The sequence below is a fragment of the Balaenoptera ricei genome, chromosome 2 (assembly GCF_028023285.1).
Source record: "Balaenoptera ricei isolate mBalRic1 chromosome 2, mBalRic1.hap2, whole genome shotgun sequence".
Classification (NCBI taxonomy): Eukaryota; Metazoa; Chordata; class Mammalia; order Artiodactyla; family Balaenopteridae; genus Balaenoptera; species Balaenoptera ricei.
The window spans coordinates 70,788,840-70,816,615 of record NC_082640.1 but is presented as its reverse complement, the minus strand read 5'-3'; the positions used below and the strand labels follow the sequence as shown (position 1 = coordinate 70,816,615).

Below are 27,776 nucleotides of genomic sequence, written 5' to 3'. Positions count from 1 at the left end.
AAAACAAAAAAGAAAAACCAAAGTGTAACAAAAATTCAAAGAGGACATACATAAAACAAAGGGTAAATATAAATACTGGAAATAAAAATGCTTTTGTATGTTGATAAACATGAAAGGAAGTATGGAACTTTTCTAAACAGAAAAAGTCATATGACTTTAATAATCTGAAATACTAGATATTTTAAGTTTATTCAGGAGCAATATACATTCTGAAATTTTCAGATGCCATATATTTAACTTTTTATCACTCTACCAGAGGCTATCAACACTTAAGAAATGTAAATTTTATTAAGTAGTACATGAAGATGTTCTTTTGATTAACTTGTACCTCCATTGCATAGTTCTGGAAGATATTTGTATTACTCGTGTTGCAGGAAGATGCCACTTCTGATTTCCCAGGTAAGGCAAACTTGGACAAGGATCCTGTTCATTATTAAAAAACAAAGAGCAAAACCATTAAAATTAACAGAAAGGATATGAGAATCTTTCACTTTCATAAATTCTCTGGTAAAATGTCAAACTATTTTATTTAAAACTATTTAAAATGATAAAGGTAATTTAAGAAAAAGCAAATAAATAATGAAAAATGTTTTTCAACATATGCCTTTGTGTACACCTAAGGAAATGTGCTTTAATTCATTACTCACTTATTAAGCACTTTGTGTGTACAGACTAGAAGACATTCCAGTTGTTTGTAATTACTATTTTGCTGTTTCTATTCTTACATGTTTTGGATAAAAGAAAGTGTTTAGTTCTAAGGTCTAAAAAGTATAAAATAGCTGATCTTATTTCAGATCATGAAAAGAATTACTGGCAACTCTCTGCCTTATAAGGATCTTTAAAATCTGGAACAGTAATCTTGCTTTTAAACACTAGGGAAGAGTTTCCAAGTATATTCTTAAGAGCAAAGGGATATTAGCAGGTATTAAAATGACAACAAAATAAGGGCAGTTCTGTGGTCAAGTCAATTGCTGACAGTGGCTATATCTAGTTAGGAAAACTGGAAGTAATCAATACATTTTCTATACTTTTTTTTTCCAGTAGTTACTACATTTTATGCATTAACAATGGTATTTTTATAAATATAAAGGTTAAAAAAAAAGTAACAGTATAAACTATCAGTTCCAAGAAATAGAGAGGATAGGAAAACATGTTAAACACCACCATGGGGATGCATAATCCAGATTAATGATCTGATTGCTTCAGCAAATAAATGACAAGGGAAAAAAAAAAGATAGCTCTAGAGCTTTCTCTAGCCCTAGGCCCTGCCACACAGACATACAGAGAGGTGGAGAGAGAGCTGAAGCTTCACATCATCCTTTAAGATGCTTAGAAATGGTGGCAACTAGAGTTCTTTCCTGATGGTCCCCCGATAACCTTCTGTAATCCCCCTCTGCTAAAGCTAGTTCAAAATTGCTATCTATCAGCCTTGACTAATTCAATCATTTATGTGGGCAGCCTACCTCTTGTATCTAATCAATCTACAGCACAGAATAAATATTCTTTTTAGCAAATATGAATCAGGTTGTGAGGTAAGTCTTATTTACTTAGCTCAATAAACTGTTCTTGCATGTTAGAAAAAAAATAAGGGGCAGGGAACTAATCACCGGATTTCTTCATGAATATACGAAAGGGGGAAAAAACAGGGAACAAAGATGAGAGGGAGTTAGTAGACATATCAAACAAATGCAAAAAGTAGACCTTGTTTGGGTCTCAATTTGAACAAACCGCCTTTTAAAAAGAGTTTCATGAGATAGTTGTGAAAATTTAAGTATATATTTTATATAAGATATATGATAAATCTTGTCACACTAAAAATATAACAATATTACAATTTTGTTTCGAAAAAAATGAATGCTTCACAAAAGATACTGTATGAGTCCATAACATGTTCAAAAATGGCCATGCTGACATACAGTGTTAGAAGATAATGTTCATTTGTGAAGGGAGTGGTGAGTAGATGTGGTTATGAGAGGGGGTTCTGGATGCTGTTTATGTTCTGTTTCTTTCTCCCCCCACCCAAACATTTATTTATTTATTTATTTGTTTGGCTGCACCAGGTCTTAGTTGCATTATGCAGGAGCTTCATTGTGGCATGTGGGCTCTTTAGTTGTGGCATGTGGGATCTAGCTTCCTGACCAGGGATCAAACCCAGGCCCCCTGTATTGGGAGCAAAGAGTCTTAACCACTGGACCACCAGGGAAGTCCCAAGGTTCTTTCTGCCTCTTAATCTGATACTGGTTAATCAGTTGTCCTCAATTTGTGAAATGTACAGTATTTACATACATAAAAATGTACACACTACATGTATAACAGAGTAAATAATAAATGTATTAAATAAATAAACTTTAATAAAAAGTTACAAAGATATAACATTAAAGTCCTTGTGTTTTAGAAATATCAATACATGTTGAAGTATTTATGAATAAAATTATATACTGTTTGGGATTTACTTTAAAATGATCCAGTGGGGAAGGAAAAAATGTTGGCAGCAGAAGAGGCGGAAAAGATAAAACAAGATTGGCCATTTGTTGATAGTTGCTGAAGTTGTGTGAAGGTACATGGGAGCTCATTGTGCTATTCCTTCTACTTTTGTGATTGACTATTTCCAAAATAAAAGCTTTTTAAAGTAGCAAAGATGCAAATTTGAAAAACATTATAATACATTCATTCCTCACATCATATAACAGGATAACTTTCAAATGGATTAAATATTTAAATCAGGGGTCAAATCTATTTTTGTATGACCACAAACTCAGAATAATTTTAACATTTTAAAGCACTGTTATAAAAAAGAAAAAGACAAAAAAGAATATGTGACAGAGATGTATGTGGCCCACAAAACCTAAACTATTTACAATATGGCCCTTTACAGAAAAAGTCTGCTGACCCCAGAAAATGTTAAAAAGGAAATCAGAGAAGTATGAGAAGAAAACAGTGGTGAGCCTAGGGAAGGGGAAATCTTTCATAATAACTCAAAATCCAGAAGCAATAGGGCAAAAACTGATAAATTTGATGACATAAAATTAAAAACTTTTATGTGGGGGAAAAAAAAACCCCTGAACTTGACAAACTTGGAAAAAGCATCTGCCGCTTATATAAGAGACAAAGGATTAATTCCCTAACATAAAAAAGAGCTATTAAAACTTTTAAAAAGTGGGGAGGACCAAAAAGTGAAAGTGAAATGTAGGCAAAGGACAGTTCACAGAAAAAGAAATACAAATAGTCCTTAAACACATAAACGGATATGCGACTTAATTTATAAGATAAAGAAAAATGAAAACTAAATTGAAATACATTCTTCACCTATCAGACGGCAAAAATTTCAAAGTGTGCTAACATATTTTCTTCACAAGGCTGTGGGGAAATAGGTATTCTTATATACTACCTGTGGGAATACAAAATAGTATACCCCTGAGGAAGGAACCTGGCAATATCACTTCAAGGAAAAACTTGGAAGTATCTTCCAAAAATACCCTGGCAAAATATAATATGACATATATGCATCACAGTATTATTTATAACAGTTAAAGACTGAGAACTTAAAGTCCATCAACAGGGAAGTGGTTAAAATAAACCAATACATCCACACATGATGAACAATACAATGGTAAAAATGAATGAGGGACAACACTATGTGATGATATGGAATGCTCTTCAAAATATAGTGTTAAGTGAAAAAAGCAAGAAACAGTTAAGTGTTTATAGCATGTTACCTTTTGAGTAAGAAGACAAAGAGGTATTAAGAACACACACACAAACACACACACGCTTTTTAAAAAAGCACATTTTAAAACAAAAGCACATTAAAAAAAGCAACAATGAAAGGATAAATCAAAATGAATAAAAATGGCTACCTCTAGGGACAGTGACAAAACAAGATGAAGGGATGAGGATGGAAGAAGCCAGACTTCTCTGAAAGTGCCTTGGTTCTCTACTGTTTTGAGCCATGCAAATCTTTTACAAAATTAAACATAAAGGAGAAAAAATAAAGGTACCACAAATCAAATGCAGTATGACCGAGCTGTTTGGACAAACCTTCTAAGGAGGAAGAACCTTCCAGGCTTGTTCTGCTGAAATCAATTCCCTTAGTCCCTGCAGTGGCACTGCTTTCCTGAGAAGAAGTGGCTCCTTCCAACTCGTGGCAGACATCTTCATCTGTTAATGAGGTAGATTCAGAATCCTGGGCTCCCACTGAAGAAAAACTGGTACGATCAGAACTTTGATCCTAAGGACATAATTATAAGCTTAATTTCCTTCATATTTAAAGTTAGTTATTTAAAAGTTCACTTCAAAGGCAGAGGAAACGCCTAATTACTCAGATGATCAGTTAATTAACAATACAACTTCTAGAGAAAAAAAAAACCAACCAATTTTACAAGGGCATACTGGACAAACGTGAGCTGGAGATCAATTTTTAAGACAGCATTTCTTAGTTAGATCAAAGCAGATACCTGTTAGTTAGACAATTGCTAACTTTAAGTGTTTATTGTTAATTTTCTTCCCTGCAAATCCCAGCCCAGGATGATACCATTAGAAAATTACATTTTAATCTCTTTTAATTTCATTTATGTTTACATTTTATTCTTTTCCATAACAATCCAGGTTTCAAAGACATGTATTTCTAGTTTTCATTTTTGAGAACACCAAAGTATAAGTATTTTTTCCTGGTTACACCAGTAATATGTAAGAAAATTTGATAGACTTTTGTATGAAGAAAAAAAATTTTTTAAATAACTGTAATTACACCGCCCAGATAATACACAGGTGTGTGTGTGTATGTGTTACTGAGTTACTTTTAAGATTACTTGTAAATTTTTATTGGCTTTTTGGCTATATCTCATTGTATTTTTTATTAAGTGGGTGCTCTAGGGATTGCAATACATATACCTAATCATTTACAGTTGATTTAAAATTAGTATTGTACCACTTCATATATAATAATATACCTATAAAGAATGTCAGTAGGGTGAGTCTCTTAGTCACTATGAAACCTCTACACATATTGAAAATCCCATGAGATAACATTCAAATTTTTGTTTTGTCCAACTGCAAGTATTTTAAGGAATTTAAAAAGGTTTTAAGGGACTTCCCTGGTGGTGCAGTGGTTAAGAATCCGCCTGCCAATGCAGGGGACGCAGGTTCGAGCCCTGGTCCAGGAAGATCCCACATGCTGTGGAGCAACTAAGTCCATGCGCCGCAACTACTGAGCCTGTGCTCTAGAGCCCGAGAGCCACAACTACTGAAGCCTGTATGCCTAGAGCCCAGGCTCTGCAACAAGAGAAGCCACTGCAATGAGAAGCCCATGCACCACAACGAAGAGTAGCTCCCACTCGCTGCAACTAGAGAAAGCCCCCGTGCAGCAATGAAGACCCAGCGCAGCCAAAAATAAACAAATAAATTAAAAAAAAAGAATATATACGTATGTATAGCTGAATCACTGAGCTGTATACCTGAAACTAACATGACACTGTAAATCAACCATACTTCAATAAAAATTTTAAAAAAAAGGTTTTAAAAAAGGGGTCTTAGAGAGATTGGTTCAAGATGGCGGAGTAGAAGGACATGCTCTCACTCCCTCCTGCAAGAACACCGGAATCACAACTAACGGCTGAACAATCACTGACAGGAAGACACTGGAAATCATGAAAAAAAGATACCCCACATCCAAAGACAAAGGAGAAGCCACAAAGAGATGGTAGGAGGGGCACAATCACAATAAAGTCAAATCCCATAACTGCTGGGTGGGTGACTCACAAACTGGAGAACGGTTATACCACAGAAGTTCACCCACTGGAGTGAAGGTTCTGAGCCCCATGGCAGGCTTCCCAACCTGGGGGTCCAGCAACAGGAGGAGGAATTCCTAGAGAATCAGATTTTGAAGGCTAGCGAGATTTGACTGCAGGACTTTGACAGGACTTGGGGAAACAGAGACTCCACTCTTGGAGGGCACACATAAAGTAGTGTGTGCATCGGGACCCAGGGGAAGAGGCAGTGACCCCACAGGAGACTGAACCAGACCTACCTGCTAGAGTTGCAGGGGCTCCTGCAGAGGCGGGGGGTGGCTCTGTCTCACGATGAGGACAAGGACACTGGCAGCAGAAGTTCTGGGAAGTACTCCTTGGCGTGAGCCCTCCCAGAGTCAGTGATTAGCCCCACCAAAGAGCCTGGGTAGGCTCCAGTGTTGGGTCGCCTCAGGCCAAACAACGAACAGGGCCGGAACCCAGCCCCACCCATCAACAGTCAAGTGGATTAGAGTTTTACTGAGCTCTGCCCACCAAAGCAACAGCCAGCTCTACCCACCACCAGTCCCTCCCATCAGGAAACTTGCACAAGCCTCTTAGATAGCCTCATCTACCAGAGGGCAGACAGCAGAAGCCAAGAAGAACTACAATCCTGCAGCCTGTGGAACAAAAACCACATTCACAGAAAGATAAGATGAAAAGGCAGAGGGCTATGTACCAGATGAAGGAACAAGATAAAACCCCAGAAAAACAACTAAATGAAGTGGAGATGGCAACCTTCCAGAAAAAGAATTCAGAATAATGATAGTGAGGATGATCCAGGACCTCGGAAAAAGAATGGAGGCAAAGATCGAGAAGATGCAAGAAATGTTTAACAAAGACCTAGAAGAATTAAAGAACAAACAAACAGAGATGAACAATACAATAACTGAAATGAAAAATACACTAGAAGGAATCAATAGCAGAATAACTGAGGCAGAAGAACGGATAAGTGACCTGGAAGACAGAATGGTGAAATTCACTGCTGCGGAACAGAATAAAGAAAAAAGAATGAAAAGAAATGAAGACAGCCTAAGAGACCTCCGGGACAACATTAAACGCAACAACATTCACATTATAGGGGTCCCAGAAGGAGAAGAGAGAGAGAAAGGACCCAAGAAAATATCTGAAGAGATTATAGTCGAAAACTTCCCTAACATGGGAAAGGAAATAGCCACCCAAGTCCAGGAAGCGCAGAGAGTCCCATAGAGGATAAACCCAAGGAGAAACATGCAGAGACACATGGTAATCAAATTGGCAAAAATAAAGACAAAGAAAAATTATTGAAAGCAGCAAGGGAAAAACGACAAATAACATACAAGGGAACTCCCATAAAGTTAACAGCTGACTTCTCAGCAGAAACTCTACAAGCCAGAATGCAGTGGCATGACATATATAAAGTGATGAAAGGGAAGAACCTACAGCCAAGATTACTGTACCTGGTAAGGATCTCATTCAGATTCAACAGAGAAATCAAAAGCTTTACAGACAAGCAAAAGCTAAGAGAATTCAGCACCACCAAACCAGCTCTACAACAAATGCTAAAGGAACTTCTCTAAGTGGGAAACACAAGAGAAGAAAAGGACCTACAAAAACAAACCCAAAACAACTAAGAAAATGGTCATAAGAACATACATATCAATAATTACCTTAAACGTGAATGGATTAAATGCTCCAACCAAAAGACACAGGCTTGCTGAATGGATACGAAAACAAGACCCATATATATGCTGTCTACAAGAGACCCACTTCAGACCTAGGGACACATATAGACTGAAAGTGAGGGGATGGAAAAAGATATTCCATGCAAATGGAAATCAAAAGAAAGCTGGAGTAGCAATACTCATATCAGATAAAATAGACTTTAAAATAAAGAATGTTACAAGAGACAAGGAAGGACACTACATAATGATCAAGGGATCAATCCAAGAAAAAGATGTAATAATTATAAATATATATGCAACAACATAGGAGCACCTCAATACATAAGGCAACTGCTAACAGCTATAAAAGAGGAAATCGACTGTAACACAATAATAGTGGGGGACTTTAACACCTCACTTAAACCAATGGACAGATCATCCAAACAGAAAATTAATAAGGAAACAGAAGCTTTAAATGACACAACAGACCAGATAGATTTAGTTGATATTTATAGGACATTCCATCCAAAAACAGCAGATTACACTTTCTTCTCAAGTGCACACGGAACATTCTCCAGGATGGATCATAACTTGGGTCACAAATCAAGCCTCAGTAAATTAAGAAAACTGAAATCATATCAAGCATCTTTTCTGACCACAACGCTATGAGATTAGAAATCAATTACAGGGGAAAAAACGTAAAAAACACAAACACATGGAGGCTAAACAATACGTTACTAAATAACCAAGAGATCACTGAAGAAATCAAAGAGGAAATCAAAAAATACCTAGAGACAAATGACAATGAAAACATGATGATCCAAAACCTATGGGATGCAGCAAAAGCAGTTCTAAGAGGGAAGTTTATAGCTATACAAGCCTACCTCAAGAAACACGAAAAATCTCAAACAATCTAACTTTACACCTAAAGGAACTAGAGAAAGAATAAGAAACAAAACCCAAAGTTAGCAGAAGGAAAGAAATCATAAAGTTCAGAGCAGAAATAAATGAAATAGAAACAAAGAAAACAGTAGCAAAGATCAATAAAACTAAAAGCTGGTTCTTTGAGAAGATAAACAAAATTGATAAACCATTAGCCAGACTTATCAAGAAAAAGACGGAGAGGATTCAAATCAATAAAATTAGAAATGAAAAAGGAGAAGTTACAACAGACACTGCAGAAATACAAAGCATCCTAAGAGACTACTACAAGCAACTCTATGTCAATAAAATGGACAACCTGGAAGAAATGGACAAATTCTTAGAAAGGTATAACCTTCCAAGACTGAACCAGGAAGAAATAGAAAATATGAACAGACCAATCACAAGTAATGAAATTGAAACTGTGATTTAAAATCTTCCAACAAACAAAAGTCCAGGACCAGATGGCTTCATAGGTGAATGCTATCAAAGATTTAGAGAAGAGCTAACACCCATTCTTCTCAAACTCTTCCAAAAAATTGCAGAGGAAGGAACACTCCCAAACTCATTCTATGAGGCCACCATCACCCTGATACCAAAACCAGACAAAGATACTACAAAAAAAGAAAATTACAGACCAATATCACTGATGAATATAGATGCAAAAATCCTCAACAAAATACTAGCAAGCAGAGTCCAACAACACATTAAAAGGATCATACACCATGATCAAGTGGGATTTATCCCAGGGATGCAAGGATTATTCAATATAAGCAAATCAATCAATGTGATACACCATATTAACAAATTGAAGAATAAAAACCATATGATCATCTCAGTAGATGCAGAAAAAGCTTTTGACAAAATTCAACACTGATTTATGATTAAAAACTCTCCAGAAAGTGGACATAGAGGGAACCTACCTCAGCATAATAAAGGCCATATACGACAAACCCACAGCAAGCATCATTCTCAATGGTGAAGAACTGAAAGCATTTCCTCTAAGATCAGGAACAAGACAAGGATGTCCATTCTCACCATTATTATTCAACATAGTTTTGGAAGTCCTAGCCATGGCAATCAGAGAAGAAAAAGAAATAAAAGGAATACAAATTGGAAAAGAAGAAGTAAAACTGTAACTGTTTGCAGATGACACGATACTATACGTAGAGAATCCTAAAGATGCCACCAGAAAACTACTAGAGCTAATCAATGAATTTGGTAAAGTTGCAGGATAGAAAATTAATGCACAGAAATCTCTTGCATTCCTATATACTAATGATGAAAAATCTGAAAGACAAATTAAGGAACCACTCCCATTTACCACTGCAACAAAAAGAATAAAATGTCTAGGAATAAACCTACTTAGGGAGACAAAAACCTGTATGCAGAAAACTGTAAGACACTGATGGAAGAAATTAAAGATGATACCAACAGATGGAGAGATATACCATGTTCTTGGATTGGAAGAATCAATATTGTGAAAATGACTATACTACCCAAAGCAACCTACAGATTCAGTGCAATCCCTATCAAATTACCAATGGCATTTTTTACAGAACTAGAACAAAAAATCTTAAAACTTGTATGGAGACACAAAAGACCCCGAATAGCCAAAGCAGTCTTGAGGGAAAAAAGCGGAGCTGGAGGCATCAGACTCCCTGACTTCAGACTATACTACAAAGCTACAGTCATCAAGACAATATGGTACTGGCACAAAAACAGAAATATAGATCAATGGAACAAGATAGAAAGCCCAGAGATAACCCACACACCTGTGGTCAACTAGTCTATGACAAAGGAGGCAAGGATATACAATGGAGAAAAGACAGTGTCTTCAATAAGTGGTGCTGGGAAAACTGGACAGCTACATGTAAAAGAATGAAATTAGAACACTCCCTAACACCATACACAAATATAAACTCAAAATGGATTAGAGACCTAAATGTAAGACAGGACACTATAAAACTCTTAGAGGAAAACATAGGAAGAACACTCTTTGACATAAATCACAGCAAGATCTTTTTTGATCCACCTCCTAGAGTAAATGGAAATAGAAACAAATATAAACAAATGGGACCTAATGAAACTTAAAAGCTTTTGCACAGCAAAGGAGACCATAAACAAAACGAAAAGACAACCCTCAGAATGGGAGAAAATATTTGCAAACGAATCAAGGGACAAAGGATTGATCTCCAAAATATATAAACAGCTCATGCAGCTCAATACTAAAAAAACAAACAACCCAATCCAAAAATGGGCAGAAGACCTAAATAGACATTTCTCCAAAGAAGACATACAGATGGCCAAGAGGCACATGAAAAGCTGCTCAACATCACTAATTATTAGAGAAATGCAAATGAAAACAACAATGAGGTACCACCTCACACCAGTTAGAATGGGCATCATCAGAAAATCTACAAACAACAAATGCTGGAGAGTGTGTGGAGAAAAGGGAACCCTCTTGCACTGTTGGTGGGAATGTAAATTGATACAGCCACTATGGAGAACAGTATGGAGGTTCCTTTAAAAACTAAAAATAGAACTACTATATGACCCAGCAATCCCACTACTGGGCATATACCCTGAGAAAACCATAATTCAAAAAGACACATGCACCCCAATGTTCACTGCAGCACTATTTACAATAGCCAGGTCATGGAAGCAACCTAAATGCCCATCGACAGACGACTGGATAAAGAAGATTTGGTACATATATACAATGGAATATTACTCAGCCATAAAAAGGAACGAAATTGGGTCATTTGTAGAGATGTGGATGGATCTAGAGACTGTCATACAGAGTGAAGCAAGTCAGAAAAACAAATATCGTATATTAACGTATATATGTGGAACCTAGAAAAATGGTACAGATGAACTGGTTTGCAGGGCAGAAATTGAGAGACAGATGTAGAGAACAAACGTATGGACACCAAGGCGGGAGAGTGGCTGGGGGTGGGATGAATTGGGAGATTGGGATTGACATGTATACACTGATGTGTATAAAATGGATGACTAATAAGAACCTGCTGTATTAAAAAAAAAAGGGGTCTTTCATATTAACCAGATATTTACCATCTATTTTGCTCTTTCTTCATTCCCAAAGACCCAGGTTTCTTTGTAGTATAATTTTTCTTCAGCCTGAAAAACTTCCTTTAGCTTATTTTAAAGAGCAGGTCTGCTAGTCATGAATTCTTTTCCTTTATCTGAAAATGTTTTTGTTTCACCTTCACCCCTAAAGAATATTTTCACTGGATATGGAATTCTGGGTTGACAGGCCTTTTCTTCAACAGGTTAAAACTGTTGTTCCACTGTATTCTTCCCTCCACAGATTATGATGAAAACAAGTGGTCATTCAAATCCTTATTCCTCTGTAGGTAATGTGTCGTTTTTGTTTAATAGCATTCAAGATACTTTTTATTCTTGTTTTTTTTTCCAGCAGTTATTTTCTTATTAGAAATGGATATCTTTGGTTATTAACAGTTTGCTTTTATGTATATATAGGTGTTGTTTTCTTTGAGTTTATCCTGTCTATAGTTTGCTGAGTATCTGTAAATCTAAATCTTTTACTAAATTTGGGAAATTTTATCCATTATTTCTTCAAATATTTTTTCTACCATAATCTCTTTCTCCAATTCTCCTGGAATCCCTATTATATGTTATACATTTTGATATTGTCCCACAACTCTGTGAGGCTCTGTTCATTTTTATAAAGTCTCTCTCTGTTCTTCCAACTGCATAATTTCTATTACTCAATCTTTAAGTTCAATGACTCTCCTTTGTCATCTCCATTCTGCTATTGAACCCATCCAATGAGTTTATTTCAGAGTGTGTTTTTTATGATAAAATTTTTTGACAAATAATTAATTTTTCTGGATAAGAGTTCTTTTCTTTTCTTATTTGAAATGTGTTTTTTCTTTACTTCAGGGAATCTAGTTATAACAGCTGCTTTAAGGTTTCCGTCTGATAATCCCAACATCTGGGTTGTCTTTCCCTTGAGAGTTAGTCACATTTTCCTGGTTCAAGTAATTTTGGATTTTATTTTGGACACCATGAATGTTATGCTGTGTAGTCTGGGAACTGTTATAATCTCTTGGAGACTGCTGAGCTATTGTATTAGCAGGCAGTCAACTACGTTATGTTCAGATTGTAATTTGTGTTTGGATTTTTGTAGGTGGTGATTTAATCCCCAGTTTAATTCTCTAAGCCTTGTCCATGCTGGTCTGCATCTATCCCATGTATGTGTAGCTCAAGGGTGAGGCTCAGACTTGTGTGGGCCATGCACAGAATCAGGAATCCTTCTTTCACAGACTCCGCCCATACTCTCCAGCCCGCAGAGGCTCCCTTCTCTGGCTCCTCTGTCCAGGAAATACGGGGACTCTCTTGAAGTTTTAGCTGCCAGGGGTGCCATTGCCACACTGTGACTGGGACCTGCTCTTGGAGCAAAAATGCATGAGAAAGAAAATGGGAAAATTTCCCCACAATCTGCTGCTTTTGTTTTTCAGAATCTTTAGATAGTTTTTTTTTGTATTTTGTTTGGAGTTCTTAGTTGTAAATCAGTGGGAGGGACGGGCTTTAGTGGCCTTATGTTACCACAGTGGAACTAAAGCTCTCACCCAAATTTTTAAAGAGTATTTTTGCTGGATACAGAAAAAACAGGTTGGCAGTCATTTTCTTTCAGTACTCTAAAGCTGTCTTTCCAGTGTCTTTTGACATCACATTTTCTATTCAGAAGACAACTGTCAGCTTTCTTACTGTTGCTCTTTTGAAGGTAATATCTCTCTCTCCTTTGGCTCCTTTTCGGATTTTCTCTTTGTATTTCATTTTCATCTATTTTAACATAAGATGCCTAAGTATAGGGGTTTTTTTTTTTTTTTGCATTTATTCTGCTTGACATTTGTAGATCTTCTAAATATGTGAGTGACATCTTTAATCACTTTTGGAAAATTCTTGGCAATTAGCATTTTAAATGTTCCTTCTACCCCTTTTTTTCTTCTTCTTCTGGAACTAAATTACATCAATGTTAAGCATTTTCACTAAACCCCACATTTTTTCCTGTATTTTCCAATTTTTTTCCCTGTCTGTACTTCAGTGTGGATATTTTCTACTATCTTCCCAACTAGTTTACTAATCTTCTCCTGCTTTTTGTCTGCTGTGAAATCCAACTACTGCTTTCTTAATTTCGCATCTTTTTCAGTTCTATAATTTACACTGGTTCTTTTCAAAAGATAATCACCTGGTGAAATTTTGCATGTTTCTAGCTTTTTTTTTCTCACCCTTTCCTCTATTTTCTTGGACATATTTTAATTACTTCAAAGTATCTTGCTAATTCAAATATTTAGATCACCTGAAGGTCTGTTTCCTCCATCTGTTTTTCTTTTGTTTTTAGTTATGGTCCTTGTCTCTCAGTACAGCTTTTTTTGTTTGTTTGTTTTTAATATTTATTTATTTGGCTGCACTGGTCTCAGTTGCAGCACGTGGCATCTTCGCTGCAGTGTGCAGGATCTTTAGTTGTGGTGTGCGGGATCTTTAGTTGCAGCATGCAGGCTCTTAGTTGAGGCATGCAGGATCTAGTTCCCTGACCAGGGATGGAACCCGGGCCCCCTGCACTGGGAGTGCGGAGTCTTAACCACTGGATCACCAAGGAAGTCCCTCAGTATAGCTATTTTTAATTCAATAATAGAATATAAAAAATTATATACAAAAAACCGTAAGGACTCCAGTTGATGTTCTGGTCCTCTGGAAAGGACACACTTTTTCCTTGTTAGAGTAAAGGCTGATTAGTTTAATCTAATCACAGACTGAGCTGAGTCCAGCCTAGGTTGCAGTTTTGGTCAGGTTCAGTCTACCTCTGTTTTGCCAATGCTCCTAAGGCATAGCTCTGCAGGAATTTGAACTAAGGGCCTGGTGTGTACACCAAAGCTTCCTTGCCCTCACTTTCCCCAGCTCCCAGCAGCTTATGAACTAAGCTATTGTATTCCCAGCACCATGAAACTGCTGAGAACTCTTATTTATCAGAGACTTTCTGCTTATGTTTTCAGACTCCTGTTTCATGCAGTATCAGTATTTGGAAAATGTCCTGAAGGAAAAAACTTGTGTATCTGAGGACCCTCCAGTCTCTATTTTTGTCTCTCCAGCTCTACAAGATCCCAAAAGTCCTGCTGGCCCCCTCACCTCTCCACAGTCCTCTGATAAGGCAAAGCCTGGATTTGCAACCTCTTGCTCTGTGCTCAGAATAAGCAAATGCCCTCAAGGAAAAAGTAGCTATAAAACTTCAGCTCATCTCTGCAAGTCTCCTCTCTCTAGAATCTTGCCCCTCTACTTTCTAGTTGTTTCAGCAGTTTTCTGATGACTTTAAACAAATACTTTCCATATTTCATCTAGCTTTTTGCTTTGGGACATATGCAGGTGTATCACAAGGTACTTCATCCTAACCAGAAAGAGAAATCCTATGCCTGGCTGGTAATTTTTGAAGGCAATAAATAATGAAGCTCAAGTAAGCATTTTCATATGACTCTAATTTTTACTCCAGCTACAGATCACTTTCTTTCAAAACTGAACTAAAAATATAACCTTAGTTAGTGAATTCTTTCCTTTCGAAGTTATTATTCAAGTCCAATATCTGTTACTTACAAACCTTATGCATCCCAAGAGTCCTTTCTGTAAAGCTGTATTTTAGGAGAATGGTAAAAACAGACATCTTTGCAAGTAAGATACTTTTGGTGGTGGAGAAGGGTAAAAGGAAAAGTAGAAAACACTAATAAACCTACCTTGGATGATGTGGTGTACATGGTGAATCTTGAATACCATTTGCTTGCTTTCTCTGCAACTCCTTTTCCAGCAGTGAACATACTGTTTCTTAGAACATCTAGTTTAGGTACTAGTAGTGTATCTAAATTAAATGAAGGTGATGAATGGGTTAATGCATCTTGAGATTCTTCCCTAAATGGGCAAGTAGGTGAGAAGGCTGGAGAAGACCAGAGTCTATCCCTTGGTCTGTCTTCGTTTTTTGAGTAACTTTTAGATTTGGTAAGTCTCACTGGCCCAGGAGAATTAGGAGGCAGGCTAGATCTTCTGCATGCCTTGACCAACGTTGGACTTTTCTTAGTGGTTACTTTATCATCACAGGCCCGTTGTAAATCAATGCTTGGTGTTCGACTTGTCAAAGGACTGCTCATGTTATTCATATACATCACAATTTCTTCAGCTAAATCTCGCCTAGCAGATGGTGTTGAAACGCTTTTGCTATCATCTTCCTCCTCTTCCTCCTCCTCTTTTTGCTGCTGTTCAGTCTCAGCAACCAGAAGAGAGAGGGGATCAAATCCTGTTGCAACATCAGTTTTTTCGAAAGGTTTTACTGAAAAGCTGCTATTCAAGCGTTGACTCCTCTTAGGATTTTGTGGAGCAACATACCCCACTTTTGATCCATCTGTTTCATTGTCTAAGTCTTCTAAGTCAAAAATAACAGGAGAATCCACTTTATCTGCCAAACAATTAGAACCATCAAAAGGTGTATCATCATCACTAGATTCCTTCTCTATACTGTCTCTTTTTGATCTTAAAGATGGCTTTCCAATATCAAGACTATTTGGTCTTGTGCTTTTTGAGATTACATTTGAAAGAATTTTTGCATCAGCTCCTAATTTTTCAACCATATCTCCAGGGTTTGCTTCCTGGTTAATTCTATTGAGCATAAGTCCCATTAGTACTCCTCCACTAAGATTTCGGTTTCTATTTCCCCAGGACATTTGCTGCTGCAAATTAGGCTCATTGTCACTTTTATGTCTTTTCCTGAAGCATCTACTTTGAATGTTTCCTGTTTCATTTGTATCCTCAAAAGATGATATTAAGAGCGGCTCAGACGTACTTTCTAAAAAACAAGAAGAGTGTTTTTAGCCACGAAAAATGTAATATGCAAATATAAGTTGTCTTAAATATTTAAGATACTAGTAATAAAATGATAACAGCAAGCACTCATCAAGTGCCTGCTATTTCACAGATGCTATACTAGGCACTTTACTCACATTATCTACCATAATCATTCCAACATCCTTATGGGTGGAGAAAAAACTGATACTCAGAGAGATTACCTAGCCCAAAGTTACCCAGTCCTTAAGTGAGAGAACTGGGATTCAAATCAAATATGAAGGGTATGATCTGAGATATAAGGATGCACTGCTTTTTAAAACTTGTAAGTTAAGATTAATATTTACCCTTGGTATATTTAACAACAATAATAATGAATTTATGTCCATTTCACTGAATGGATTAAATAACAATGGTTATACAATTGTGGTTGTGCTAGACGACCTTAAGATTCTGAGTCTTCTGCCGATAAAAAGAAAAACAAAACCAAAAACACTAAACCAAACCAAATAAAAGGCAGCTATGTGAGCTTTATTCATAAATAAAAATTATTTTTAAAACTCCAAATCCTTATGACTATAGATGTGGCTAAATAATTTTACCTTTGCTTTACATATTGATTCAAGTTTATAACAGTCAAATGTGAATGGCCACTTTCTATTCAGAAACACTGTTCACTGCTTTTTACCAAATTACTTAGGTACCTATGCTGAAAGCAGAAATCTAGATTTTTGATCACTTTAACTGTCCTTATGTGGGAGTCTTCTAAAGCATTAGTCTAGGTATGGTATTGTCAACTACTTTTTTTTTTTTTTTTAATAAATTTATTTATTTATTTTTGTTTGCGTTGGGTCTTTGATGCTGCGCGTGGGCTTTCTCTAGTTGCGGTGAGCGGGGGCTACTCTTTGTTGCGGTGCGCGGGCTTCTCACTGCGGTGGCTTCTCTTGTTGCGGAGCACGGGCTCTAGGCATGTGGGCTTCAGTAGTTGTGGCACACGGGCTTAATTGATCTGCAGCATGTGGCATCTTCCCCGACCAGGGCTTGAACAGATGTCCCCTGCATTGGCAGGTGGATTCTTAACCAGTGCATCATCAGGAAAGTCCTTCAACTACTCTTTTTACATGCTTTAGCCAACAGAATTAGCTCTCTATAACGAGGCAATTCCTAAAAATGTGCCTTTTTTCCTATCATGTGATGTATTTGGGTAACAAGATAGTAGATAAAAGGGACTACTAGAGACCATAAAAGCCTACAAACTAATACCGTTTAATAAGCATACAGCATTAACAAGGAAAACAGTATAGCAGAGAGGTAAAGGGTCTTCTTTTTTTCTGTATCAGCTTATGATTAAGTATATAAGAAACCAAGAACATACTTTCTTCTGATATTCTGGGAAACCTGCTTAACAGGTTATATATTATCAAAGACCTGGAGCAATCTTATAATCCAAAGATGTAACTCTAGGACTGCATTTAAATAGATGTGTTCCTTTGCAAAGTAAGAACTATGCAATGGCCTACAGACAAATAAAGTTGGTTACCAAATTATACCAGGGGTTGGCAAACTACAGTGCTGAGCCAAATCCAGCCTGTGGACTGTTTATATACAGTCTCAAATGGTTTTAACATTTTAAAAGAGTTGTAAAAATCACACACACAAAGAACAAGCAATAGAGACTGTATGTGGCCTGTAAGGCCTAAAATGTTTACTACCTGGCCATTTACAGAATAGTTTGTCTGACTCTAAGTTTATACACCTGCTAAATTCCACCAGACTAGGCTGGATGCTGCGCACCTCTAACAGAGAGGCTGCAAACTATTTAACTTCCTTGGGCCTGGTGGCTCTGTGACATGATTCTGGCAAGTGATAGTAAAGTGGTAGTTTTTGAGGGTTTCTGGGAAAACGTCTGCTTTCCTGGTAAAGGAGATAGATGTGGCTGGCACTCCCCTTGCCCATTCTTTCTGCCTTGCACAGATAGGTGGTGCCTGAAGTTGCCAGCGGCTGTATTATAATCATGGTTAGGTTCAGAGATCTGATGTAAAGCCCCTGAACCAACATCTTGGGCCATTGTTTACCTTTGAATTTCGTGAGAAAAGAAGCCCTCAAGGTGTTTAAGCCACTGTTAAGTCATATTTTCTGAACCTTAAAACTGAAAGAATTCTGAGCTGATTTACTAGCCCTTTTTTAGATCTTTGAACATGATATAATCCCTTCCTACTATACAGCCTTTACATATTGCTTCCCGCTGCTTGGAATGCTCCCTTTCAATTTTTCCTTTGGAACCCCTATCCTCATTTGTTTTCTACTCACCCTTCAGATCTAAGCTCAGAAACCATATTATCAAGGAAGCCTTTCCTGACCAATGTCCCTCTAAACCCAGGACAGGTTACATATTCATGGCAACTTACAGCCCTTCTTTTTTTTTTTTTTTTTCCTTTCTAATTTATTTATTTTATTTATTTATTTTTGGCTGCATTGGGTCTTCGTTGCTGTGCGTGGGCTTTCTCTAGTTGTGGCGAGTGGGGGCTACTCTTCACTGCGGTGTGCGGGCTTCTCATTGCAGTGGCTTCTCTTGTTGCGGAGCATGGGCTCTAGGCGCACAGGCTTCAGTAGTTGTGGCACGTGGGCTCAGTTGTTGTGGTTTCCGGGCTCTACAGAGCAGGCACAGTAGTTGTGGCACACGGGCTTAGTTGCTCCGCGGCATGTGGGATCTTCCCGGACCAGGGCTCGAACCCGTGTCCCCTGCATTGGCAGGCGGATTCTTAACCACTGCACCACCAGGGAAGCCCTTACAGCCCTTCTTGCCAGTATTTAATATCAGGGTGTTTTTACATTTACTTGATTATTTGATTAATGTTTTCCCAGCCCTCCCATGTACTTCTCTATGGAGGCAGGGACCATGTTTATTTTTGTTCTTTACCATATCCTCAGTAGCACCTGGCATATGGTAGCAGGTATAGTAGGAGCTCAAAAAATAATCGCTGAATGAATATTGTCTGCTGGGAAACAACTGCAGTCAAGAGACCAACCCAGAATATAACATAGTATAATATATTATAATATGACATGTTACAGCTAAATGTGGTAGCTAAAGGTAAAAAGTTAAAGCACACTAAAAGCAGAATTAGGCTTAAAAAAACATTTCAGAGTATGTTTTCATACTTCAGAGCATGTTTCATTTCAGAGTAAATTGTCTTGTGATTGAATTCTCAGTAATTCAATATATATTTATCAAAATGTTAAAATTCCCAAGATAACCATGAAGTAACCATAGGATGATGATTTTATTTCAATTACCAACCAAACATTAAAACATTTCTTTGGTTATTCCACTCCCACATCTTTTAGAAGCTGTCATTTATTTATATAATGATATAAATAAAATATACATATACTGCACTGTACTGCAAAACATGAAGAAACTTGAAAGGTGTTTTGAATCCTAGCAAGTACTAGTATGTAATAAAAAAGTTACAGAAAAGTAAGTATTCCTATAAATCCCACATATAGTCTTTGGTAGTAGTGATAAACCCAGAGTACTTAACAGATGGGAAAGTTTTCAAGTCAAAAATCTTAAGGATAAACTAACAACTCTAGTTCATACCTAGGAAACCTATTATATGCTTTAAAAAATTGGCTTGTTAAGCACAGAGGGCAATCAAAAGCCAGATGCTGAGTCAGATGCTTATTACTATGACAAAATGTCAGAATCAAAGGATGGTTTACAATCATATGAAAACAGAAAGTTCATAAAAGCAGATCTTAAGCAAACAGCAAGCATGAATAGACAGTAACGAAAGAACAAGAAAGCAAAGACTACCAAAGGCCAGTTATTAAGAGTTATAATTAGACAATGATTAGGAAGGACTAAATGATTGTGAAGCAATTACATTATACCAATGAAAAAATTTTAATGTTTAAGTTATAACAATTATCTAACAAGGAAATGCGAAGAAAGACAGTTATAGATCATTTAACTTTTTTTTTGATAGCTAGAACAGGGGTCGGCAAACTTTTTCTGTCATGGGCCAGAAAGTAAATATTTTAGGCTCTGCAGGCCATACAGCCTCTGTGGCAACTCCACAGCTCTGCCAACGTAGTGCCAAAGCAGCCATAGACAATATGTAAGTGAATGAGCTGGGTGTGTGACAATCAACCTTTGTTTATGAACACTGAACTTTCATATAACTTTCAGGTGTCACAAAATATTTTTCTTCTTTTGATTTTTTACCATTTAAAAATGTAAAAAAACATTCTTAGCTTGTGGGCCTGTACAAAAACCAGGCTGCAGGCCTGGTTTGGCCCATGGGCCACAGTTTGCCTACCCCTGAGTTAGAGGCATATCTAACTATGCTGCAGAAAAACAAACATCATTGCAGCAGCAGGGCCCTTTATAGAGAGATTTCAGCCCTGACAGCACAAGTCCTTCAATGTTTGTTTAGATTATAATGATGCAGAACTGAGCTAATACAAAAATAAAATAATGTAATTATGAAATCAGACTATTAACACTAGAAACTCTGAATCTTATGTCTGTTTAGTGCCCCCCAAAACAGTCTGATGAAAAACTTTTGAGTCCAGGTATTATCCCAGATCCTAAAATGACTTTTCCATTAACTAGCTGAGAACTTATGGGACCTGCCAATAGTCCGACTATGCCTGAATTTTCTCATCTTTGAAAGAGTGCTAATACCCCCTCTCACTAATATAAGCACTGCTGTAATAATAAATGAAAAACAGTATATAAAAAGTGCTTTGAAAAGAAAAAATATTAGGTATTGCTATTTAAACTACCTGAAGGACTATCCTTTCGCCTCTGAAAAAACAGGAACAATACGAAGACTAAGGAACTCTATGCTTCATTTAAAAATTGGCGAGGTGCCTGGTACCCTCAGATTGATCATCTCACTTGCTCCCCACTTCCCCCTTCCCAAAACTCACCACAGTCCAAACTCAAAAGGTAGCTTGTAGGTATGTCCCTTTACTTTGTTACAATAAAAGCTTGAACAAACTATATTATAAAATACAGAATTTAAGCTTCTAAACTATACCATGAGAGGCTGCACAAGTATACCAAAAAACCAAAACCAAAACAAAACAAAAAAATGAAAAATGAAAAAATCCCTGGAGAATTAAGACTTAAAAAAATATATTCACTAGAAATACAGATACAAGTTATTCTGCACATACAGACATATACCATTCAACTTACCTGTGCTTTCTCCTGACGTTTTATCAGCACTGTTATTTGTAGCACTGAGGCGAACTATACTGGAAGAACTTTGATAATTGAGCTTAGGAAGACAATCAGCACTTCCCTTTGCACTCTCGCTCTCTGACACTGTAAAGATTAAAATGCAACTGTTAAGATGAAATCTATATACATCAGAGGAGCCATAAAGAGAAGTAGCTTTTAGTTCTAAATACTTCTATTGGAAAATACGTGATGAGAAAATATTGAACACCTCTATATCTATATTTGTCAATCACAAATAAGTGATACCATTCATTCAAGTCCTCAAGGTGTGTATCAAACAACTAAGTACTGGTCACACATGAGGTCTATGCATACATTTTATATTTCTTCTTTGGTTGTGAAACACTGCTTTTGATGGGGGGAGGTAAGCAGGAAAAATATAAGTCACAGACCATTAATAAAAAGCATTAAATAAAAATATTGTTAAGCACCAGAAAAGAGCCACTGTTTGAAGAAATATATATTTCTGCTACAAGAATAGTATTTGATCGGAGGGTGTTTTGCCACTGAGACTACAAACTTCACACATGAAGTACTTGTACATTGGAATATTAGGTGGTGTAGAGGGCTTATAATGGGAGGAAATAGGAGTAACAATGGGAAAATGAAACATAAAATTAGTACTTTTACACTTAAAGTCACTCAACTTTTCTATTAATGTAAGCTCACAGTTTTATACAATATCAACTTAGTACCTACAGGAACTAGAATCACTCCCTTTCTTATCTTTTTCTTCTTGAATGTCCTCAGTAGATGTATCCCCTCTTCTAACTTCATCCTTAGATAGTGAATTATATCCAAGGTCAGACTGGCCACCTGGAAAAAGAAAAAGACAAAAAACCCTATGCTGTTTATCATAAACTTCTTTAGTAAGAAGAACTGGAATTAGAAGCAACACATTGGTGTTTAGATTTACTCATAGAAATTTTTCTGGATAACTTCCAGTTGAAAGCATTATTTTGTTAGCTCCTCCCCATCTCTATTAACATAAGAAAGGGATGATCACAAAATAATTTATTTTTAGTTTCACAATGTAGTCAACAGTAATTATGTATGTTCACACTACTATCTGGGCTCCAAAAGACACAGACAAACCACACATTCTTTATACAAGTCCATGACCTTTCTAGGTGAAGGTCTGAGATCCAACTAAGCAACGGAGAAGAAAAATCTGCAGGGCACTCCTAACAAAACACTCACACACAAATCACTGGAGCCAAATGTCTAAATCATCTGACCAAAAAAATGGGTTTATTTAAATTTATTGATAGGTAGTTATTCTGAAAATTCAACTGAATAATTACTGAATTGCACATGAGTACAAATACATGGGAATGAGAAAAAAATCTAGTATTAAAGTTATTAAGAAAAGCAACCTTTGCATCAATATAAGAAAACTTCTAATACACTGTTCTGTTAAAGAGGCTCTCTGTAATTTTCAGCAAATTGTTTTCACTAGATTAGCATCAAAACATAAGGTTTTGAATTCTAGTACTTTACCTTAGGAGACATGATTTTAAGTAAACCACTTAACCTTTTTGTTTGAATCTCAAGTTCCCAGATTTATAATATAAAAGGTTGTTATGATTATATGAGTATATGACTGCATAAAAAATGGTTTTATAAACTTGCAAAGAACTATCTAAAGAAATTGTATTAAGTATCATTAGGTATTTACTTTAATATTTTTGTTATAATTTTGAGTTTGGTATTTTTTCTAATCAGTTTCATCTCTATTTCCAAAGAAACTATAAATCACAAAATGTGAAGATAATCTTGATAAAATTCATGCTTTTATTATAAGGTTCTGCACTGCTTTAAGATGGCCTTTTTAAAGGCCACAGTCAAAAACAAAAGATGGATTTCTTCATTTTTAAGAGATAATGCCTAAGGATGACTACTACAACTCTGTGATTAAATTCACAACTGCATGAACAAGAAACAAAACCAGCCAAGGACGAACAACATATCAATACACATAGCTTATATTTATTACTCTTAAAAGTATGCATAAAAGGAGATAGACCAACATAATGTTAAAATTTGCAGAGATAGAAGCCTCCATATTTTATTATTAATGCTTGGATTTTTAAATTTAAAGTTTCTGTCCATTAATAGGTAGCTCTTATACTGTATTCAAAAGTCATGTCTAATTTTTATAATGTAATAATGAAATGGACAGAATTATTCAAATAATTTAGGTGTGTCAGTTTTAATAATACTTAGAGAAAGCTTATGTACAAATCTTATATTTTAATGAAATTAAGTCATCTTCAGTGCTAGAATGTTACAAGTTTTATATATATTTATAATTTTTCATTATAGCTTTTAATTTTAATACAGTTTAAGACTCGCAAGAAGTTGCAAAAATAATACAGTACATAGAGTTCCTGTGTACCCTTTATCCAGCTTCCCTGAATGATAATATCTTACATGAAACATGGGACACTGTTAAATCTTGGAAATTGATGTTGATATGGTACTATTAACTCAGATCAGGGATCTAAGTTTCTTTTTTTAAAATCCTAACAACATTAAAAAAACTATAATAACATGTTCATAACACAAAGAAGAACTTATCCTAAGAAAATGAAATGATAAAGAGACCTGTGTACTATCCAGAGTTAAATGGATTATCATGGACTAAACACTCGAATACTTTCTTAAACTTTCATTTCTATTCAAATAGAGAATGAATAAAATTGCATAGTTATTAAATACAATGTCATATGCCTACCATATAAAATTAAAATGTGATAGTTACATATATCACTGAAAATTAAAATCTAAAAAAGACAGGCTAGCAAACCTAGTTTTTAAAATGTATTGTAATAAATGTATACATAAGCACACACAAACCTGTACTAGATCTATCATCAGAAGCATACACTTTGATTAAACCCGTATTAAAAGGTGCCTGCTCCACAGTGTGTGTCCCATGACCACTATCCATGCTGCCATGACTAACAGCATCCAGGTCACTGCCATCTGCTTAAGAACACAATTTGACAGCATTTTACTACTCACGGAGATACCAAAAATACATATTAGTTTGCTGCTCAAGTTAATAATCTACTGATACTGAACATGACAAGCGTAACATAATTAGCAAAATACAACTATAACAAAGAATCCTATTGTGAATTATTAACGAATACTAAAACAAGACCACCAAAGGTTGAAAATTTAACAGTTACAAGAAAATAAGTAAAATTTGGTGTTTTTTTAAATGGGAAGAACACTCTAATATTAGAATTTGCTTAATGGCAATAAAAACTAGAAAACATTCAATATTTTGAAACTAATTAAAATTTCTAAAAAGTGGAAATTGTAACTAGTCAATTAATTTTAAAGAAAAAGAACAACATATACATCCCTTAAAAACCTCTGATTACCTGAGAGAGTTGTTTGCGATAAATGTGCGTGTTTCTTTAAAGCTCTTTTGAACTGTGCTACTCCTAAAACAACGTTTCTCACTTTTGTCCAAAGAAAATAGCCACTACGACTCCTTGAAGGCCAGGTACTTTCCAAAACAGCCTATTCATTTGACAAAATAAAATAATCAGTAAAATAATTTTTATAAATGAACACCCACTGGCTTTAGAGTTAATTTAAAGAATAAGTAGATTGTATAATCCAAAATATCAATAGAACAACAAAAATCTTACTTCCAATTTACAAAATATATTTTAGATACTCTAAAATAAATACCAAATAACCCCTGCATCATTTATTTCTGCCATTAAACTAAGGTTGTAAAATCACAAAAGTTAGACTCTTTCTCCATTAAGTCAAAATAATTACCTTATTATAATAACCATAAGTTATGGCATTGGGGTCAATACCAGCTTTCTGCATTTCAAACAGCACTCGAACTGCAAGCACTGGCTGATCATACTGTCCACAGAGCTGCATAAGAATGCGGTAGCACACCTGGAACACAGTAATTTCGAAAGTGTACAGAATCAAAATATCTATGTACATAAACCTGGAATAAAATAATGCATTTTAAAGGATAATTGTTACCTCATCAGGTGGATCCATCTTCTTTGACTGCATTTTTTTAAGCACATCATAGGCTGTTTTCAGAGCCCTGACTTTTGAATGACATACTTTCACATAAGCTGGGAGACAAATAAACCACAGCCCGTAACAGTGACGCAGTAGACACCTAGACCACATCTGAGGAATGGAAGAGTACCTCTTGGCAATTTTATGGGCTGATTTAATTTCCTAGAAAAAATGCAAGGACCTTATTAATAAATTTGCACACTTAAGCATCCTTATCCTTAACTGAAGGCTGAACAAGTACAACTCACATGCTTTTACAATGTTTCCCTAACAAAATCTGTCTATAATTAATATATATTCAAGTCTCTGCTTTAATCTATATTATACAATATGTAAAATAATGTTCTAGGACAAGAGAACTGGTTAATTTTTTGAAGTCAGATTACTCTAAATTTTCTTCAGAATGCTTCAGGGAGCATAAATGATCTACTAATAGTTATATATGGGGTAGTAAAGTATATTAAGGGAGGAAGAGTGTCAAATTTATTTTTGTTCTAATACTTGATTACATGAAGAATACAAAATCATCGAAGCACCTGTTTTGTTCTTCTGAACATGGGAGAAGGGCTACTAGGACTACTTGATTTTGAAGGCAATTTGCTCTTTCGTGTTTGTAGAAATCCTTCAGGTCTCTCAAATAAATTGTTCCTAAGAACTGGAAATCCATTATAGCTGTTTTTGAAAAGAAAAAAAAAAATCTCAAGCACACATAGATGATCATACTGGTTACAAGCTAAAAAAAAATTATGACCAATAACTTAACTTATTTTAACTATCTTTCTCCATCAGACTATGATATATATAATCAACAAATATTCATGCTAATGTTGCTTTTCTTACTATAATAATAAAAACGTAATAGCCAAATACAGATTCAAGTATATATTTTGGAGGGAAAAAAGTGAAATACATTTAAATTTTGCTGAACTTGACACCAAACTACAAAGTAACTCAAAAAAACTTTGTAAGTTAGTATTCATGTAAATAAATAGCAAACATATCAGATAGTACGGGTAAAAGGCCCACCAAATCATACTTTCACACAGGACAGTTATTAATATCATTGTTTGGATTAACATATTACTGTAGAACCTTCCTCTTAAAAAAATGCAAATAACATAAGTCAACCAGGACAACCTATTACATTATCATGAATGGATTTATCTGGTTAGGTAAGCTGATTCAGGGCCTCATTTATGAGAAAGAAAATTGAAGAGGTTGGAGAAGAGGAACAAAGATTAGAATAGGCAACTCTATGAGGAGGTGGGCCTAATTTGGGTGCTAGAGCAGAGTGTTTGGGGCATTTAAAAGGTAGCAGCAGCTGGGAAAACGACATGCTAAAACGACAGAAGAAGCCCCTGAGGAGAAAACTTACCCTACTTTAGAATATTCTTAAAGGCATATAAATAGTTTTAATTAACTAAGAAGAAAACTAACTATAATAAAAGATAAACTATACCTATTATATATTATTATAGGAAAATCCAGTAGAATAAGAAAATATTAGTAATGACTGAATGTTAAGTAGGAATAAAATAGCAATGAAGCTCAGGAAAACTATGTCCCCTAAGAAAATTCACTGTAGGTACATGGTGTGATAATAAGACCATTCTGTGTATCTTATGGAAACTTACTGTCTTATCATTTTATACAGACAATGTAAGTATATGAGTTACCTCCTGCTAACAGGATCCACTGTGCCCATTAAAGACACTTAAGGTTTTTTCCAATGATGGGTATGATTACACCAAAATTATATTAGTAGTCTCAAGGAAAAAAAAAATGACTTAGATTCTTTAAAAAATGGGAACTTTTTAAACTAAGTAATTTTCTTATTAAAGGACTAAATCTAAAGGTAAATTTTAAATTAAAAAGTTAAAACCAAACCACAAAAAGAAAAACAAACTATATTAGTGAAATATACCAAAAGAAGTCTTAGAAGTATATAATGTACGAAAGAGATAAAAGAAATGAGATCTTGTTTAGAAAGAAAAAGAAGAAAGAGAAATTATGAGAAATATTTTAAATGTCTTTGAGAAAAGGCAGACTTCTAAATATTGATATAAGCAATATCATCAATATATAAAAATTAAGGGTAGGAATCAGGTGGCTTATGAATTAATCAACATTCACAAACATCTGTTACACCACTTTTTCATCTGTAAAAAGAAGAATTCAATCCAAGTTATAAATGAGGATGTCCTGAAAAATCCCTTTTCAATGAAAATAACAAAC

General features: G+C 35.6%; 1 protein-coding gene across 8 annotated transcripts in view; it reads right to left on the bottom strand.

The window, feature by feature from the left end:
* DENND4A (DENN domain containing 4A) overlaps positions 1–27,776 on the bottom strand; it is a 130,356-nt gene that overhangs the window by 16,310 nt on the left and 86,270 nt on the right. For 6 of the 8 annotated variants that reach the window (XR_009500805.1, XM_059912978.1, XM_059912979.1 and 3 more), the window contains 10 exons: positions 26,078–26,213; positions 25,497–25,703; positions 25,275–25,403; positions 24,866–25,007; positions 24,330–24,461; positions 22,170–22,286; positions 21,426–21,554; positions 15,118–16,217; positions 4,039–4,228; positions 329–423 (listed from right to left, as the gene is read on the bottom strand). Coding sequence is in view for 7 of the 8 variants with exons in the window: in XM_059912978.1 (XP_059768961.1) it covers positions 329–423; positions 4,039–4,228; positions 15,118–16,217; positions 21,426–21,554; positions 22,170–22,286; positions 24,330–24,461; positions 24,866–25,007; positions 25,275–25,403; positions 25,497–25,703; positions 26,078–26,213 (2,377 nt within the window). In the remaining variant the exon portion in view is untranslated. The remainder of the gene's footprint in view (positions 1–328; positions 424–4,038; positions 4,229–15,117; positions 16,218–21,425; positions 21,555–22,169; positions 22,287–24,329; positions 24,462–24,865; positions 25,008–25,274; positions 25,404–25,496; positions 25,704–26,077; positions 26,214–27,776) is intronic. The other 2 variants (XM_059912982.1, XM_059912983.1) reach the window with 2 other exon arrangements.